We start from the raw sequence: 18,677 nt of genomic DNA, 5'->3' as shown, positions 1-18,677 counted from the left end.
GAAAAAGAGAGGTGAAAAGACCCCCCCCCCCCCCAGTGGGGAATGGTCACACTGCAATCCCTGCTCTCTCGGTCCTGTTGGAATTTGGGGCACGTGTGCAAATGCACCCTGCGTTTCTCAAGCTCCCTGGTCCCGGACTCACACTGCTCAGTTGGCCAGGTAGGATCCAGCTGCAGTTTTTTTTTTTTTGTTTTGTTTTGTTTTGGAGGGGTTTTTGTTAAAGGGCACGTGCGCTCACCAGAAGAGACAGAGAGACAGAAAGGGAGAAATCATGGCATGGCCACAATCCCATCTCCTTCATTCTCCTCTCAGGATCTTGGGCATGCATGCACACACACCCAGTGTGAGTTAAACCACCAGGTCCTAGACTCAAACTGCGGCCGACTACATGGGAGTCCAGCAACATAGCCATTATACCATCTGCTGGTCTCAAGGATCCAGTTGCTTTAACCACCATGCCAAGTCTCATCGCATTTCTACTTTCTGAGAAAAAAAAATTAAACTGAAGCAGAAACAAAGTCCCTGTTTTACCATGTATGGGGTCATCGGAAAAGTCACGATGTATTTTTCTATGCAAAAATGCATTGTGACTTCTCCGATGACCCCATACATGGTTTTTCAGAACTCCCGAGAGTCCCGCGAGGGGTTGAGAGCCCAGCAGCCTGGGTTTTATCCCAGCGTCTCTACTTGCTCACCATGAGCAGTTAGCCGCTGACCTCACCTGACCTGGCCCGCTCCCCTCATCTGTACAATGGGCTGTAACAGGACCTGGTTTCTCGGGCGGATGTGAGAACTGAGTAAAGCAGGAAGGTGCTTGAAGCAGTGTCTGGTACAGCGAACACTCAGCAGCATCTTCTCGCATCCTTATCACAACCTGTAATACTGCCGCCAGCGACTCATCTTCCCCAGGAGGGAGTGAGGAGTTAAGTGGCCCTTGATACCCCCTGATGCCCCTGGCACCCTCAAAATCTCATCTTTGGCAGGACACTGCTCAGATAGGTGTACCAGGGGCTGTGGCCATTGTGCCGTTCCCTCAGATGCCCAGGGATCGCACCTGCCCCTGCTGCACCAGGTCTGCCCTCCCCCCCAGGCCCTCATGGTGCCACCTTACCTTCCCTGCAGAGGGCGCCAAGGGCCCCGGGGGCTGGAGGACGATCAGATCGGGCCCCGTGCTGGTGTGCGGCCGCTGAGCCCGGTAGCGCTGCAGAAGTGTGTTCAGGACGCTGGATTCGTTGACACTGATGAGAGAGGCTAGGTCCTCAGCCTGGTCCAGCTCGGGGGGGTTGGCCTGCGAACAGTCACACAGCGACCTCTGGCTTCCTTGGTCTCTACCACACCACTGCCCTCTACACACACACACACACACACACACATGCACACACACGTGCATGCACTATGGTCTCGTCCCTGGAGACCCACATAGCAAAGACCAGACAGCACACAAGAACGGGGAGGGGGGCCTGAAACCTGGAAATGAAACAGGGCCATTCCTTCTCCTTCCCCCTTGTGCCACCCAGGGGTCAGCCCTCTCCTCACGCCGGTCCCTCCTTCCTGCATTCACTGCACCGTGAGGGGAAACACTCCCACCACAGACTGGGCACGACTCAGAGCACTTTCTGTGTCTCAGACACCACAGAGAGACCAGCGATGCTCGGAGCGCAGGAGGGCCCACGGCCGTCTCCCCCTTTCCCGGGTCTCATGGGGGAGCGTCCGGTATGCTCTGGGACTGCAGTGATGGAGGCCGACAGGCAAACCGCCTCGTTCATCGGGTCGCCTGTCACGCACTGATTCTGCCACAGAAGCAGGGACGTTTGCAGCTGCACCACGAGGCTCCCATTCTGAGGGGTGTTCTACTGCTCTTTCCAGCTGCAGGGAGTTTTCTGGCCTGACCTGGGGTGTGGGTCAGACTCGAGCTCTCTTACATGTCAGGCTTTCTCCCAAGGGTACACATGCCAGCAGGTAAGTGTGGACTTAAAACTTTTTGCTTCAGTGGGAAAAGAGGGCCTGGGCAAGCAAAAAAGAAGGCAGATGAGCAAGGGAAGAAACTCCCTCTTGTTACTAGGCTTGGAGGGGTAAAAAAGGAGACAGGACACGACCTTTTCCATCACTGTACTTGGACTTATCCTCAAAAGGATCTACGGTATGCTACAAAAATGTATGCAAAACAACTGAAAAGCAAACTGAAACAAAGACTGATGCCCAAAATATAGGCCATGGGAGCCTATCCTGTGGGTAACGGCAAGCAGCAAACTTGGCTCTGAGCTCCTCGGCAGCCAGAGTGAAAAGGGAAACATGCTCTGTAGCATGATTGACAATATCCATATAAAATGAAAATCAGTCTTTTTTCTGGGGTCAACTGGAAACTGACAATCATGCTTCCTGATGTGTCTTCATGAAGAGGACACCACAGGACAGAGTAAATGGCTTCCTCATTATATCCTTCCAGCAGAGCAATGAGTTCAGTGGGGTTCTTCCCTGTAACTCCTCTGGGACATCAAGCTGAAGGGATGTCGCAGCCAGGTTCAAGGCAATCTCGTGCAGAGGCGAGGAAGGAGTGCACAGAGCAGGCAGGGAGGGGAACGGGGACTCACCCGATGAATCTGATCCTCATCCACCTCAGTGACGGTCTTGTCAGCATCAATGCAAAGTCGCACCCTTCCTGCCGGCAGGTCAGCCGTTCCCTCGTCAGGCTTGAGCACCGTAGCTGGTTGAGCAGCCCAGAGAGATGGAAGGGAGGAGAGAGGAGAGGAAGGGAGAGAATCTGAGCCAGGCCAGGGAGCTGGAGGAAGCCTGGGACAGGTCAGAAAGGGGCTACATTCTCTCCCACGTGGATAGTTCTAATGAGGACCCCAAACCCGGCAAGGACAGAGGTCTGGGTTTTTACCAGCCAACACAGAGCCAGGCAGATCAGGCATCGAGCTGGCTGCATGCGCTGACCATCTCACACCTACACCGGGGATGCTGGATAGCGGCTTACAGGCTGCCCGGCTGCCCTTTCAGCGTCCATGACAGACATCACTAATCAATTGCTGCCCAGCCATGTTACGAGCAGGACTCAGAATCACTTCTCATTACAACAAGCCATTGGCCATAACTAATTGACAAAAGTGAGTTCATGAGATAAAATCTGCAATGGTTCTTTACCGAGTTCATAGAGAATGCATATAATGAAACAGGTATGTGTGGGTTTCAAAATTTTTCCCACCAAAATGGACTTGGACTTTAATTTTTTTCTCTTAATTTTCTGAAATCCCCTTGTATTTGCTCGCTTGCACAGGACTCCGAGCTCCTTGAAGAAGACCATAGGAACCGGACGTGCTTGCTGTGTCAGTGAGTGAGTGATTAAATTACCCAGGCTTAAACGCCTTCGAAAACCATCAGCAGAGCAGCGCCGAGGGTGGAATGACCATCTACTGCCCACCCCCCCAGAAAGCACCAACTCCCATCCTAGTCTCTTTCACCCCAAGAGTCGTCAGAGCCTGGCACTGGCTAGCAGGAGTAGGGGTCAGGAAGAGGAGGCTCAGACCCCCAGGTGGTGCTGACACCCCTAATTACCAAGAGTGAATCCATCCTTCTGCACCAGCCAGACTTTCTCTGCCTCGTACCATCTGTCCTCGGGAGCCTGCGAGCAAAGACCGCAGCAATTAAGCCAGAAAAATGACACCACCCCCCAGCACCACCCTGTGGAGGGGCGGACACAGGAGCTCCTCACTGGGCGATCTGGGACACCTCAGTCCAAACCTCCTGGGAGCCGGCCACGGCAGGCGCTTGTTTAAGTAGATTCCAGCCCCCACCCCCAACCCTGGCCTTTCAGACACTGCCCAGGGTTTGACAACTGGCATGTGACATCTTGAGTAAGTTTAGCCATGACAGCTGCAAGGGACACCTCTGACCCTGGGGCCCCTTCCCTTACTCTGTGGAGAACCCACCCCAGGACAGGAGCAGAGGCAGCCCTGGGTCATCTGCTCATTCAGCAAGAAGCACTCACCATCACCCCTGCCTGTGGGTGCTTCCCCCGACCCCGCCACCCCTCTTCAATCCTGTCCATCCCTTGTCCACTCCTGCTGTCCGTCCCTAGGTGGCTCTTTCTCCCCAGAAGGGCCCACCTGGTCCGAGTCTCCGCTCTGGCCTCCTTCAGCCTCCTCCTGCAGAGCCGGCCCCTCCTGCTTCTCCTGCTTCTGAGTCCTTTGTGCGTCGCCCCCCAGAGCAGGCTGTCTGGGTCCTTCCAGCTCTGTCTCCAGGGCTCCGGCCCCACCATCCTCTCTTGCATGGGGCTCCTGTCCTCTCAGCCCTCTGCTTTCTGGCTGGCCCTCCTTCCCAGCCATGTCCGGTGACTTCTCCCTAGACTCCCCGTCCTTTGGGACTTTACAGCTTTTCTCTGCCTTTTCTGTCTGACTCGGAGCTTCACTCACCTCCCTGGGCTTACTCCGAGGCCACTCCATCTTGGAGACCTTGTCCTGGGCTCTACCCACCTCCCCAGATGTTCTCTGAGGCTCCCCTGCTTTCTCCATCATTCCCAAAGCTCCCCGTGCCTGCCCCCTGCTCCCCCGCCCTCCACCTGTCCTCTCCGTCCTCTCTGTGTCTGTCTGAGGCTCCTCTGACCCCGCCTTACTCTGGGGCCCACCTTCTTTGTCCTTCTTTTTCTGGGGACCATCCCACTTACTCCTTCCAGCCAGGGAGGGTCCCCACTTCCTTGCCAGGATCTGCGGTCCAGTGTGCTTCCCTTTGCTCCCCGCATCCTTAGGGAGAGTCCCCTTTTCCATCTTGTCTGGGAGGTCCCCTCCCTCCTTCTCCTCTGGCCCTGGTTCCCCTCCCTTAGCTGGTCCTTGGGCTGGAGGCCTGGCCACCTGCCCCTCTTTGCCCTGAGGCTCACCCCCTTTGGACCCTTTGTTTTTGGGGGTCCCATCCCCCTTCCCCAGTGTGCCTTGACCCTTCTCACTCTTTGTCAGCACAGTTCCTTGGCCCAAGTCCCCAAGACTCCCCGTCTGGGCCTTCTCAGTCTTCGGGGCCAAATCCTCAGTGCTGGCCTTGGGGCCACAGGGAGTCTTTGTGGTCTCCCCTTTCTTTGCCCCTCCAGGGTCTGTGGCTGGGGGTGGACTTTTACACGTGGGGGAGTCGTGGGGTTGGGCCCTCTGCTCGGGGTCCAGCTTGGCCACCATCAGCAGCACGTCACCTCGCCTCACACCCCTCTTGAAGGGCAGGGTCTTCTTGGCTGGTGTCCCGCTGGGGCCCGGCTCCTGGGTCTTCTCGCCATTGATGCTTGTCATGGGTGCAGGGCTGCCCGCCTCCTCGCTCCCCCTGCCTGGAGTGTGGGAGCTCAGGGGCGAGCTAGACTGGCTGTCCTGGGAAATCTGCTGGCTGCCAGGCCTGGTGGCACTGCCGGGCTTGCTGTGGGGTGGGCTGATGGGAATTTCTGGTGTCTGGGGGAGAGACCACACCACATTTAGCTGTTTCCCGCCCTCACCATTTCATCACTTGTGATTTACTCACTAGTCGAGTTGTTCACCTCCCCGTTCAGCCATCCAAACATCCTCAAGCAGCTCTGAGATCTCACAGGCACTGTCCCAGGCAATGAGCCAAACCCCAGCACCCTGGGCCTGGGCCCAGAGCCTCAAGCCCAATGACAGAGTGGAAGGAGAGTGGGCATTAGACTCTGACGGAACTAAGTTTAACTCCAACTCCATCAGTCTCTAGCTGTGTGGCCTTTGCTGAACTCCTTTCCCTCTCTGAGTCTGTTTCTCTATTTAAATACAAGGAGTATCATCGAGACCTACCGTGTAGCAGGGGAATGTGGATCTTTGTTAATACACAGAACTGAGCCTGGCATATAGTAAGTCCTCAGTAAGAGTAGCTGCTGTTGCTTTTGTTATTGCTATTGCTGTGGTTTCTGTCTTGACTTCTCTGCTGGGGCAGAGAGGACTCAGGGTTGTCACTGGAAGACTTGTTCTCATCTTGACTCCAACACTTTCCAACTGGGTGGTCCTGGACAACATCTAGTCTGTGTGTGTGGGTTTTCCCTCAATGCAGGCAGGTACCACCTGGCCTTCCAGAAGTTTAATAGGCTGGGATGTGGAACTGCACTTTGGAACAAAACAAACCGAGCCACTGCTACCTCTGCTACCCTGGTCCCCATCTCTCACTGCTCAACCAGGTGGGGGGCCTAGTTTCTGACGCTGGGGTGCTCTAGTCTTATCTTAGCAAGACGTTGTGGCCACATAATACCTAGGAGGTTTCCACTGCCTGCTCTTAGGCTCTTTGACTGCATTGAGTCTTCAGTCCTGCATAATTCTCCATCTTCAAACCAGCCTGACTGTGGCCCTAAGATCTCACAAGGTCAGCTTTGGCTCTGTCTCAACAGAAAGAGATCCTGCTGATAGTTCTTTGATGTCCAGCTCCACCACCTGCTCCAATCTGGGTTCACCCATCTTAGACAGTGTTAATATAGTCTTATAGACACCTATGTTTAAAATGTGGGTCTCTGACTCCTCTTATATTTGGACTAGTCCCAGGATCATTTTGATTCCACAACAGTGTATCCTTTTCCAAATCCAGGCCACCATCTCTGAACTCTTATACCTTCAATTTGCTGTCAGTCATTTTAAACTTGACTTTTAAAATTTTGGTAGCTACCCACCCTACAGGAAAATCATTCAGTATCATCATAGGATGGACATTCAAAGATCTTAACAAGAGGCTCTCAACCTTCATTCTGATCTTACTGTCCCTGAGTATCCCACACTGTGGCTGTATTGGACACCTCCTACCACACGTGACCTTGCCTTGCCTCCATGTTTTTGCTAATGCTGAGCTTGCTGTCTGGTATGCCCTTTCCCTTCCTCACTTGCCCACTCATCTTTCTATACCCAGCTCAAATGTCCACTTCTTTACAATTCTTTGCCTGAAGGCCTCAATCAGACATTGTTTCAGGATACCTATCCACCATACCTATCCACCAAGTCCCAGAGCACTATAGAAATATGCCAGTCACAGCAATGACCACATTTGACATTCCATTCTAGTCTTTATTTGTGTCTCTTTTTAGGTTGATGTCACAAGAGCACAGTCCCTATCTTCATTCTTATAAGAATGATAATAGTAATAACAGCTATCATTATAGGTTCTTTATAACAAGGTCTACATTGCTATCATGCAATGCCCTACTTAATTATCCTAAGGACCCAGTGGCATAGGTTCTGAACATCTATCCATTCTACACATAAGGAAATAGACACAAAGATATTCGATGGTACAAAAGACAAAGCCAACACATAAAGCCAGGCTTCTCTGACTGTAAAGCCAGTGCCCTTAACTACCACATATTACACTCTTATTTCTCTAGGACTACCTGGAATCTCCTGGGAAGCTTTAAAACACATAGACACATTGACCCCACTCACAGAAGGTCTGACACAGTTGGTGTGGTATGTGGCTCCCCAGGTGATTCCAATGTACAGCCATGACTCTGGTCCTCATGCTGAGTGGCTCAATCTGACCTTCTGGGGTCAACCAGGACATAGACTTGGAGAGGGATTGACCACATTTGGCAAATATCATCACTGTCTACACCATTTTGAAAAGTGAGTCAGTGCCTTATTTTTAACCAGCCACTGCGAAAGAGACAGTAATACAGGAATGGGCAAAACAAGATAACCAACCTCAGCCTTTCCCTGCCCTCTACTTCACATACACTCCCATAAATCCTCTTTCTCTGTATTTTCACAGTCATCAAAGCTCTTAGTCACCTCTGCACCTTTTTAGCATATGGAAAAAACAGTATTTCTAGAATCATTGGGGCCAAGAGGAAGCACATAGCACATCCATTTAAGGTAAACCAAGGCAAGAAGATGGGAAGGGATTTGATCTGGACCATACAAAGTAGCTCAACCACAGTTATAACTGAGATCTCTTTAACACTGGATATGGGTTTCTTTTTTGGTTTTGTTTTGTTTTGTTTTGTTTTGTCTTTAGTTTTTGCTCTAGGGTGTGTGCACTTGCCAGGGAGAAAGAGAGAGAGAGAGAAATCACACTTCTGGGAGGAATGGCCATACCACATTTCCTTCTCCTCATCCTCCTCTTGGAATTTTGGGCATGCATGCACAGGTGCCTGGAGGGTTTTTCAAGTCACTGGGTCTAGGGCTCGAACGCCACAGTCAGCCATGTGGAATCCAGCTGTTCTAACTACCACAACACCTGCTGGTCCCAGATAGGGTTTCTTTCTACCCCAGTATTATTTCAGCTTTTACCTACCCCTTTCCTAAGGCTGTGTGGCCTTAGGAAAAGCAGGTCACTTCCCCAAGCCTCATTTTTTTTTTATTTTTGCAGAAGTGGGCATGTGAATGGCTCCTTGCAAGGGTTATACAAGTAAGAGGATCAAACTTTAAAAAGTTGTGTTGAGACAAGAAAAGAGAGTAGGGAGTTATTTCCTAATCTGGATAAGAGAATTCAATTGGCGAGAAATAGCCAGAGCTCGCTGCCTCACAGAAACATGTCCTGAGGCTCCTCTGCTCTAGCCCCAGGAACATCTTGGCCCATGGTCCAGCCACCTGTTGTGGTCTGAGACCTGTCCATCTCACATCTTGGCTCTGAACATCCATCCAGACCTGCAGTGGCTGCTCATATCCATGCTACGCTCAACTCTTGCTTCTTAACTTGTGTGCAATGACAACAGCATAGCCTAAGGCCTGGTGGAACCCTTCCCTTCCAGGTCTCTGAGGCCACCACTGGCCACTTCACTCACTACACTGGCTACTTTACTCACCAGACTGGCAGCTTACAAGAGCAGAGAACACCTGGGCTCTACCTCCACCTGGTCTCGTGACCTTGTGCATATCACTTGACCTCTCTGGGCCTCAGTCTCCACCTCTGGTAGATGGATATAATCCCATCTACCCCAGTGCTACACAGCATGTTAGATGAGCCTGTGGGCAGCAGAGTAAGCAGCACCCAACAATAAACATCACACACCGTAACATTTCATCATGACTGAACAACAGCCTACTGGGATCAGCTGTGGCCCTCGCTTATGCCCTAAGTCAGGCAGGAGTGGGGACAGAGTCTATCCTCCCTATATTCCTCCCCCCACACTAAGATTTGGCAAGGGCATTTCAGCAGCTGCTGATGTTCAGCTGCTGGAGGACTTCTCTAATGCAGCAAAGTTGTTGGAACTGGACAGGTGCAGGCACGTGTGGGACTGGTTGGGGAGGAGGCTGATGGGGAGAGGCAAGCGGAACCAGTATGCCCATCAGGCTCACCAATACCAGGCCTTGAGGCCTCTCAGCTCATTCACTTTGCCCCCAGGGGGCGCTCGAGAGGCACAAGGCAATGCCCTTCCTGCCTACCACAGTGATACTCCAAGGTTGCTGTGCTCTAATCCTCCCTCCCTGGTGCCTAGCTTCATCATCCTGTGGGAGTTCCCTAGCTCAGGAGCTGGGAAACAACACTGGCTGCAACCAGATGAGTTTGCAAGCCCTCAGCACAGGGGTTGCATGTGCTCAACTATTGCTTCAACCCAGCAGAGACAAAAGAGTTAGGGGTTTTTAGTGGACACCAACTAATCAGAAGGGACACCAAAGGGGCCCCTTACCTGTGCCAAGCACTGCCCTTTAATTATTAGTCTGTGACCATTGCAAGGGACTGAAGGTGGAAACAGGGGGCTGAGTGATCGTGGCAGCTGGAGGGCACTGGCTGGGCTTGGGGCCATGGCCACGTACTACCTGCTATGGAAGGGGGGCGATATTTTAACCACCAGTGCAGCTCTGGGGCCAAGAGGAAGCACATAGCACACCCATTTTACAGACAAGTCAACAGGTCAGGAGGGAGGACAGGACCTGGCCTGAGCCATGCAAAGAGCTATAACCCATGCTCTGACATTGGACATGGGTCTTCTTCCCACCCTAGTAATCCAGCCTCTCCCTGCTCCTCACTGGTTGTGTGGATACTGAATATCTTTTCTGCTTAAAGTCAACTAACTATATGCCTTAGCTATGACATGGGTTTCCTTTTCTGCAAAAATAGGGGTAATAGGATCCGTACCAATTTGACATTGACTGATATCACTCATTTATTCATTAAGCGAACATTTGTTGAGCACTCACTATGGGCCAAGCACAATGACAGCCACTCAAGGCACAGAGCAGGATAAGCAGGGTTGTTCTTAAGTTGCTCTTAAGGAACTCCTCATCCAATAAACCATGTGATTAAATAACAACTGTACCAACCATAATTAACAGAAGCATAGAAGGTGAGGCAGGGATCAGAGGAAGGAGGGCCATAGGAGAACTTTCCAGAGACGTACTATTTGAACTGGGTTTTGAAGGATGCAGAGGAGTCCAGGAGATTGAGTTGAAGAAAAGGTGTTCCCCAAAGTGGGGGTAGCAGGGGAAAAGGCAGGAGTGACTCAGAGGAGGTTCGCTGGGCTAGATGGTGGGTACAAGAAGGGATCCGATCCCCTCCTGGGGGCCACTTACCTCTCGTTCTGGAGAAGCTAGTGCTGCCTGTTTCTTCAGTCTTGCTTCCTTGGACTCTTTCTCAGTCTCCCGCACCAGCTGCCTAATGAAGCCACCTGGGATGACAGAGAAAAGGGGAGGGGGCGAGGACGGCGGAGGGCTCTTGTCCTCTTCTCGAATCTGTTTTGCAAAAGCAAAGGAGAGAGCTCAGTGAATGAACCAGCCTAAGTAGCACTTCAGAAAGTTGATGCTGGAACCCAGGACAGGGTCAAGGAGGACATACATGACCTAGCCCATGTATGCAAGGTCACAGCAAGCAGGTGAGGCTCTGCAGGACTCTGAGAGGCCCTGAAACAGCATGTGGAAGTGGGATGCATGAGCAGCAGTCGGCCAAGGTGATTCTGCCCCTACAGAGCCCCTCTGTGGTATGAATTTGGACTGTTAAGGTCGCTAGTTCCCTTCCTAGATGTGCAACAGATGCATCCCTAGAAGGACCTGCTTTGAAAGGAACTTTTCCAGTTTCTAGAAGGGGATGGAACACTGGAAACCATTCATCCTCCTCTGCCCTACTTTAGCTTAAAGTTAATATAACAGATTCCTCGCTCAGTTAATCAGATGAATCTCCTACTGTGTGCCAGAAACATAGGGACCTAGAGAAGAACTTGCAGCCATGGTTTATATGAGGATCCAACCCTCACATAAACTCTAGTCCCCTCAGTTGACACAGTGAGTGTTGTGGATTCTCACTGGTCTTAAACCAGGACCTGGACAGCCAGGGTCCTAAGACAGGCAGTCTGAATCCTGGCATTTTTTTTCCTCCAGAAATGTGGCCAGGACACAGCTGCCAACACTTGAGTTAAGCTGAGGCCCCTTTGTTGGCCACAGAGATCTTGGCAGCTGAGACATGGGACTGGCTGTGGGTGACTGGAGAGTGTTATTCACCTACATCACTGACTGTTCATAAGAGAAAAAAAGTCACCATTGCTTTATATGGAAGACATACACACTGGTTTAAAATAACCTCCTTATCAAGGTCCTCTGCACATGTTTGGTAAAGGGCTTGCTCTTTGCAAACCAGCTGATAATGAGGGACTCCAAAGGAGATAGAAAAGACCAGGGTGTGCTGCAGACGCTGTGGGATGAGGCTGGTCCATGCATTTCTCTGCCCAGGAACAGAGAGACCCAGGAGCGTGCGAGTCTGGACTCAACTTGTCACTACGCTTCCTTCTCTCTTCCTGACATAGGACTGAAACTCACTTCCTAAGTGAGTGTGAGTCTTTGGGCACACTGCTGCTTTCAACACGACCTTCAGCGCTACCCCCAGAGCAGTCTAGGAAGAGCAGGAACAGCCAAGAGGCAGCCAAAAAGAAGCTTTTCTCCAACCTTACTCTTCCACCTCCAACTCATCAAATCACGTGCACAGGGGTAGCATGGGGGTGGAGAGATAACAAGTATCAGAGAAAGAGATACTTTCATGGTAGCTCATGAGAAAAAAAGTGGGAGAGGGGGCAGGGCTGATCTAGGGGAAAGAGCCTGTTTCTAGTCCTCCATGGCGACAGAATGCAGGGACCACAGAAACCCAACCCCGAAGCATAAACCTGGCCAACAGCTCAGACTCTGCTCCCCATCCTGCTCTTCCTCCCATGCAAACCCCAGTGCTCAGTTGGGCTGCCATGAAGATGGAGATGGGACAGCTGGTCTACCCTCATTTTCCCACCACCAAGTGAGGAACAGAAAAAGACCAGGTGGCCATGGAAGGAGTCACGGGCTGAATCACTCATGTCCAATTAGGTCAAAAAGGCCATGGCGAACCGAGCTAGCAGGGAGAAAATGCAAGGTCGGTCTGGACATGCCACAAGGGGATCTGGATGTCAGACTCTCTTCCTCAGATGGGAGGGGGAAGCCTGGCCCACCCAGGTTATGTCTTATCTCCTGAGGGTAGAGTCAGCCCCTGCAGTTGCAGCTGCAGCCCCAGCCCCAGCCCCAGCCCCAGCCCCGAGTGTCACTTTCCTTCTGCTCCCAGAGGGCAAGGCGTGATGAGATGGCCATGCTGTGACAGTGTCAGGGCCGTGAGATGATGAGATGAAAGGAGATGAGATGGAGCTCCCTGCTAGATAGCACGGAATGAGGCTTTACGGACACACACAGCACACGTGGTGATGGACACAAGACTAACACACAGAGACACAGGGGAGAGAAGAGGGAGACAAGTTAGCTCATGGACACAGCCCCACTCCACCCCACCAAAGCCATAAACCAAGACCCCATCAGGTAGGGCACAGCTAAGTACGGCTACCTCCCGGCAGGGAGGTTGCTGACCATGAAGTGGCAGGGGCCTGAAACCCTTTCCTCTTTCCCCAATATATACATATTTTTACTGAGGCATAGCATACAGTCTGAGAACACATAATCATAACGTATAGCTCAGTGACCCTCACAAAAAGAAAAAATACACCTTTACCAGTACCCTGATCAAGATTTTTAAAAATATGATTATATTCGTAAGAAGTTCAATAGGCAAATCTGGGGCAGCCAGTGTCTTAGTGGTTACGGCAGTTGGATCCCACATGGCCGACTGCACAGTTGGAGTTCCAGACCCAACAGCTTGGGAAACACACCAGGCATATGTGTGTGCATTCCCAGAAGTAAAATGGAGGAGAAGGGATTGTGGTATCGTCATTCCCCCTATGGGGATCTCTCTCTCTCTCTCTCTCTCGTCTTTCTCTCTTCCAGCAAGAGTATATGCCCTTTACCAAAATATGAGGGGAAAAAGGGAGGGAATACATCTAATCTATGATAATAGAAGTCAGAGGAGTTCTTAGATTGTGGCTGGTAAAGTACACAGGGAACTTTCTGGAGCAACGGAAATGTCCCACATCTGGATCATCTGAACAACAGTTACCCAAGTATGTCATATGTAGAACTTCCTTTGTCTGTACAATTAAGACTGAACACTACGTAAATGGTATATTGGTTCAAAAATTAGAATATTACTAATCCCTTAAAACTTTCTTCATACTTCCTCTAGTTCCCCAAGGAAAATCGCTATCTTACTTCTAACATCATGGGATAATGGGGTTTTCCTTTTTAGAGGCGGTGATTAGCACTGTGGAACAAATACAAATTAAGGCGAGGGCAGGAAACCATAGCTCTCAACGGGTCCCTTGCGGTGGGGAAACAATTCAGTCACATTAATGAGAGCCTTACCAAATGTTCATAACCTTTGACCTAGAAACCCTCTTCTGGAAAACAAATTTGAGAAAGTAATCCTAAACCAGAAATTTTCACTGCTGTGTTGCTTGTAGCATCAAAAACACAGACACAATGCCCAATAACGAGAATGTCAAATCAATTACAGTACATCCATCCCAAAGGAATGTCATGAATCTGTCCAAAAGGGTGTTTAGGAAGCATTGTTTTTCAACAACTTTATTGAGGTGTAATGTATATGCCATCAGATTCACCCACTGTTGGTGTACGATCGATGGTTTTTAATAAATTTACAGAGTTGTGAAATTGTTATCACCGTGACCTCAAAAACATCCCTCATGCCCATTTACAGTCACTGGACATTCCCACTCTCAGCCCCAGGCCACCATGAATCGACTTTCTACCTCTATAGATTTGCCTTTTCTGGACAATGGATAGAAGTGCGGTTGGGCAGTATGTGCGCTTTTACATCTGGCCTCTTTCATTTTGCACGATGATGGTCATCCATGCACATTCGCATGTGCATGGGGATCCCATTCTCCCTGTTGCTGAATAGATTCCATTGGATGGATAGATCACATCTTCTTTATCCATCGATCAGCTGATAGACGTTTGAGTTGTTTCCGCTTTGGGGCCATTATGAATGATGTTGCTAAGAATGGCTGTGCGTGTCTTTTTGTGCATATACGTTTTCATTTGGAAGGTCGATTTCTAGGAGTAGAACAGCTGGGTCACATGGCAGCTTCCTGTTTGAATTTTTTTTTTTTTTTTTTTTTAAGAACCTGCCAAACTGGCTGCACCATTTTCTATCTCCCAGCAGGTTCAGGAAGCGTTTGCAGTGATACTGGAAGGTGCTCATCATGTCTGTAAAGGGAAGGAAGGTCAAGTGTACAACGCTACCCATGTGAACACGGCTACCCATGTGAACACGGTCTCAAATGGGCGAATAACAGAACACTCCACGAAGAAAATCAAGTGGGGGAAATCCACCTCCAGCAAGGCCTTAGTAGAGGAAGGAATTTGTGGTCTTCTTCCTTCAGCTCTTCTGTCTTCTAGCTCCAAACTGGGCCTGCCCTCTGAGTAGTGCCTCTCACCGACCCCATACAGCCCTTTTCAGGGAGATGCCCTACCTCCTCCCCAGCTGGCAGAGCAACCATTGAGCAAGAGTTTTCCATGGCTTTGTGGACCTTCGAAAGTAGCCACCTTTAGGCTGGCTCCGTGGCCTGGTGGGGGAAGCAGCTGCATTCCATATGGCTAACTGTGCAGTTTGAGTCCAAGACCTGGTGGCTTGAGAAACACATGGGGTGTTTTTTTGTTTTTGTTTTGTTTTGTTTTGTTTTTTAGAGGTTTTTGCTATAGGGTGCATGCGCTCGCCAGACAGAGAGAGAGAGACAGAGAGACAGAAAGCAAGAAATCAGCCCCCAGGGGGGATGGCCACACTGCAATCCCTTCTCCTCCATTCTCCTCTCGGGATCTTGGGCATGCACGCACATGTGCCTGGTGTGAATTTTAAACCACCAGGACCGGGACACGAACCGTGGTCAACTACATGGGAGTCCAGTGACATAGCCATTACACTAACTGCTGGCCCCCATCGGGTGTGTTTATGTGTGTGTGTGTCCAAAATCCGAAGGGGGGAAAGATGGAAGAGAAGGGATTGCAGCATGACCATTCTCCATGAGTGGTGCTTCCTCCTCTCCCTCTCTCTCTGATTCTGTCTCTGTCTCTCTCTCTGGCGAGCACATATGTCCTCTAGTGAAAACAAAAGAAAGAGAGAGAGGAAATAGCCACGTTCAGTGACTCGCCCATAAGAAGACGGCTTAGGCAGCTGCACGTCCTAAGAACCGGTGAGGTGTAAAGCTGGCCTGGCCGAACCGTCTCGCGACAGCCCATCAGGAACATCTTCGTCCAACTCTGCATGCAGCGGTGCCCCCTGAGTGGCCTGACATGAGCCACGGGAGTGTCCACACCCGAGAAACTGGCAGATGGTCGTGCATTGCTCAGTGACAGGGCTGTTCTGAGAAATGTGCCTTTCGCCCATTCCGCCGTTGTGCGAGCATCAGAGTGTACTCCCGTGAACCTGGACGAGACAGCCTGCCTCCCACCTCGCTGTGACAATCTACGGGAACACGGTCCTATCCGGGTCCATCGCTGACCCAAACGCCGCTGTGTGTGACTAAACCACAAATCAGACTTTTATTTGGGAAACGGATCCAGCACAGCACTGTGGCTGAGACCCCAGAACTCCTGGACGACCTTGCAAGGACAAAAATCTCGAGATCCAAAAACCCGAGGAGGGACGTCAGCTCTGATGAGGTCACTGCCCCATGAGGGAACCCAGAATCATGTTCAAGGATCAACAGCTGAGCTCTAGCTGAAGAAAGGCCCCCACGGTGTAGACTGTCTGGCATGCAGAGAACGGGCATGAGGCCGGGTCTCTGGGGAGAGGAGTTGGGGAAAAAGGGAGCAAAGGACGAACTCCCCGACGTCCCCTTGGGAGACACTGGAGAGGCCCCCGAGTGACTCACAAACTCCACGCCTGTGAGCAAAGCCTGGGTTATGAATAGACCTGACGTGAGACGGCTGCCCTGGCCGCTGCCTCCCCACCCCATCCGGGGCCAGGTCAGCGGCTTATTCCCAAGGCTCACTCTTAGTGTCAGGGCTCCGGGGGAATCCTGGCTGGCAGTGTGGGCTGTCCTCAGCCCTGGCCTGCCCAGAGAGCCTTACTTAGCACATGGGGGCAATGAGAGGGAGCTAGTGTGAGACCTTGCTCCCTCCGTGTGTCCTGCCCCCTCGAAGGCTCTAGGCCAGCCCCACTGACCCAGGGCCAGGAGCCAATCATGCAGGAGAGGCTTTGTCAAGCCTTAATTTAAGCAAGTGTTCTTATCACCATGCTCCCTTCCAGGCCTGAAACCAACACCTGCCTCCTCAGCTGCTGTTTTAAGCCCATGAGGAGGCCCTGGACACTCCAAGTTCATGGTGGAAAGTCTCAGGTCTCCCTTTAGAGGGGAGGGAGAATGGTGAAAGAAAAGGCAACTCCCAAAGCCTGGGATGGCTTGAAATCATTTTCCATGTACAGAGATTTCCCCTTCTCTCCCAATGCCCAGTCCCAGCAGCCACTCTCCAGCAGCTTCACCTGTCTCATGGCATACATGTCCACGTCTCACAGGGGCCGGCCTGCCCACCAGCTCTGCACTCCGGTCCCCCACACCAGGCACACAGACTTCCTGGATCCACCCTTAGCACATCTCACCACAGCCCCTCACATACACGGCTCCGTCTGCTTCTCCTTCTGCATGGTGCATACCTCCACCTCCTTCAAGTCTGCTCAGAGCCATCCTCTCAGTGAGATTGCCTTCAGCCCCTATTTAAATTGCAGTAGATCCCCGCATCCTATCCTTTCTATGCTCCAGAACACGGCCCCTACGAGGGGCCACTCACTTCTATAGCCCCAGAGCCTAGAACAGTACCTGACCCGTACTTAGCTTTCAGTAAATACGTGTCAATGAATGACTGAGTCAATGAGTGAGTGAATGAATGAATGGGAGTGGGATGAGAAAAGAAAGCAGGAAGCCCGTGGCATCCTCCTCCTGTGCTGTCTATGTCCACCCTCATGATGGGGCAGTTGTTTCCGTGGCTTGAGCTTATGTCATGTGGGACCCCAGGAAGTTCTCTGAGCCCCAGTTTTTATAGCTATAAAATGGGAGGACAGCTGCATATTAAGAAGGTACTTGATCACTTGAGTGCACCATTAAAGCTGGCCTGGAGACCCCAGCCCAGAAGGTGATTCACCAACATTTAGGGAGACCCAATCATGTGCCAAGCACTGAGATGAATCCTTTTACCTAAACTGCCCCCTGAACCCTGTCACTTCTACTGGACCTGGAACTTAGTAATACTAAGATTTGTTATCAGCACAGCTGCAGAGGTCCATCAGTAGCACGAAACTGTGATGCTGGAAGCCACAGGGAAGATCAGGGTTGGGTTCCCAGGTTGACTTACACACTTGTACAGGCTGGATGCATGTCCCAGGGTACCTTTCTCCCTCTCTCTCTCTCTTTCTCTCTCTCTCTCTCTCTCTCACACACACACACACACACACACACACACAAACACACAAAGTCTCTAAATAAATAAATAAACATTTTTAAATGATCACATTCCATTCCTACAACAGCACTACAAGATGGACATCACTCCCATAGGGCAGACAGCGACTCAGAGAAATAGTCATTTGTCCGAGGCTGCCCAGTAAGAAGAGTTATCCAGGGTCACCCACGTGTGTCCAACTCCTCCCACACACACTCAGCTCCCCATCATAGCTTCATGTCGGTGATGACGCCCCCATGGTTTGGTTTGTCCATGTGTTTAGTCTCCAGCTAGCCCACACATCCCTGTAGGGGCAGGACTGGGTGTGCAGGGGACACTGACATTTACTTAGCATCTTAGCACTGAGCATGGCATCAGTGAGGGATCAGAGAAGTGAACAAATGCACCCAAGATCACACAGAAATGGGTAGGGATGGCCCAGCTCCCTAAATCTCCGTTCCTTTTGCACGATTTTGAGATCTCTTCCCTTCCTCCCTTGAAGAGAAGGATGCAACAACAGCAAGTGCCATTGAGAAATTGACAACAGCTTCGCTAAGATCCCTGCATGGCTCTGGGCTGAGAACTTACTGAGTCATTTCTCGTTCTGACACCTCTATGAAGGGGATTCTGAGCATGACTCCATCTCGGGACTCTCAGACAGGGGAAGGGAAGTGCTCTGCACCCAGCAGGAGGTGGTGGAGCTGGCTGCTGGACTCACCAGTCTGACTTCAGAGGCTGAGCTCACGGTCCCTCTAGCCCACCAGCCTCCAGCATCGCCCCTTAGTGAGCCTGGCACATGGCAGCTGTGCAGTAAAGGCTTTGTTACTTTCTTCTGCTTGGTTCTTACGCCCACCATCTCACCTGTGCCTGTTGGGCCATCTCCTCCATGACACTAGCCCTGGGGGTGCCAGCCCAATCCCCCTCTAGGACTCT

General features: G+C 51.2%; 1 protein-coding gene across 3 annotated transcripts in view; it reads right to left on the bottom strand.

Moving 5' to 3' along the window:
- The window catches only part of MYO18B (myosin XVIIIB), a 305,047-nt gene that overhangs the window by 270,725 nt on the left and 15,645 nt on the right, over positions 1–18,677 (bottom strand). For all 3 annotated transcript variants that reach the window (XM_006147864.2, XM_006147865.1, XM_006147866.1), the window contains 6 exons: positions 12,456–12,616; positions 10,467–10,625; positions 4,107–5,420; positions 3,556–3,622; positions 2,592–2,704; positions 1,112–1,288 (listed from right to left, as the gene is read on the bottom strand). In XM_006147864.2, coding sequence (XP_006147926.1) covers positions 1,112–1,288; positions 2,592–2,704; positions 3,556–3,622; positions 4,107–5,420; positions 10,467–10,625; positions 12,456–12,494 — 1,869 coding nt within the window. In that variant the 5' untranslated portion in view covers positions 12,495–12,616. The remainder of the gene's footprint in view (positions 1–1,111; positions 1,289–2,591; positions 2,705–3,555; positions 3,623–4,106; positions 5,421–10,466; positions 10,626–12,455; positions 12,617–18,677) is intronic.

Source organism: Tupaia chinensis, unplaced genomic scaffold (genome assembly GCF_000334495.1).
Source record: "Tupaia chinensis unplaced genomic scaffold, TupChi_1.0 Scaffold000226_1, whole genome shotgun sequence".
NCBI classification, from domain to species: domain Eukaryota; kingdom Metazoa; phylum Chordata; class Mammalia; order Scandentia; family Tupaiidae; genus Tupaia; species Tupaia belangeri.
The sequence above is the reverse complement of the archived record's forward strand: the minus strand, read 5'-3'. Positions and strand labels throughout refer to the sequence as shown.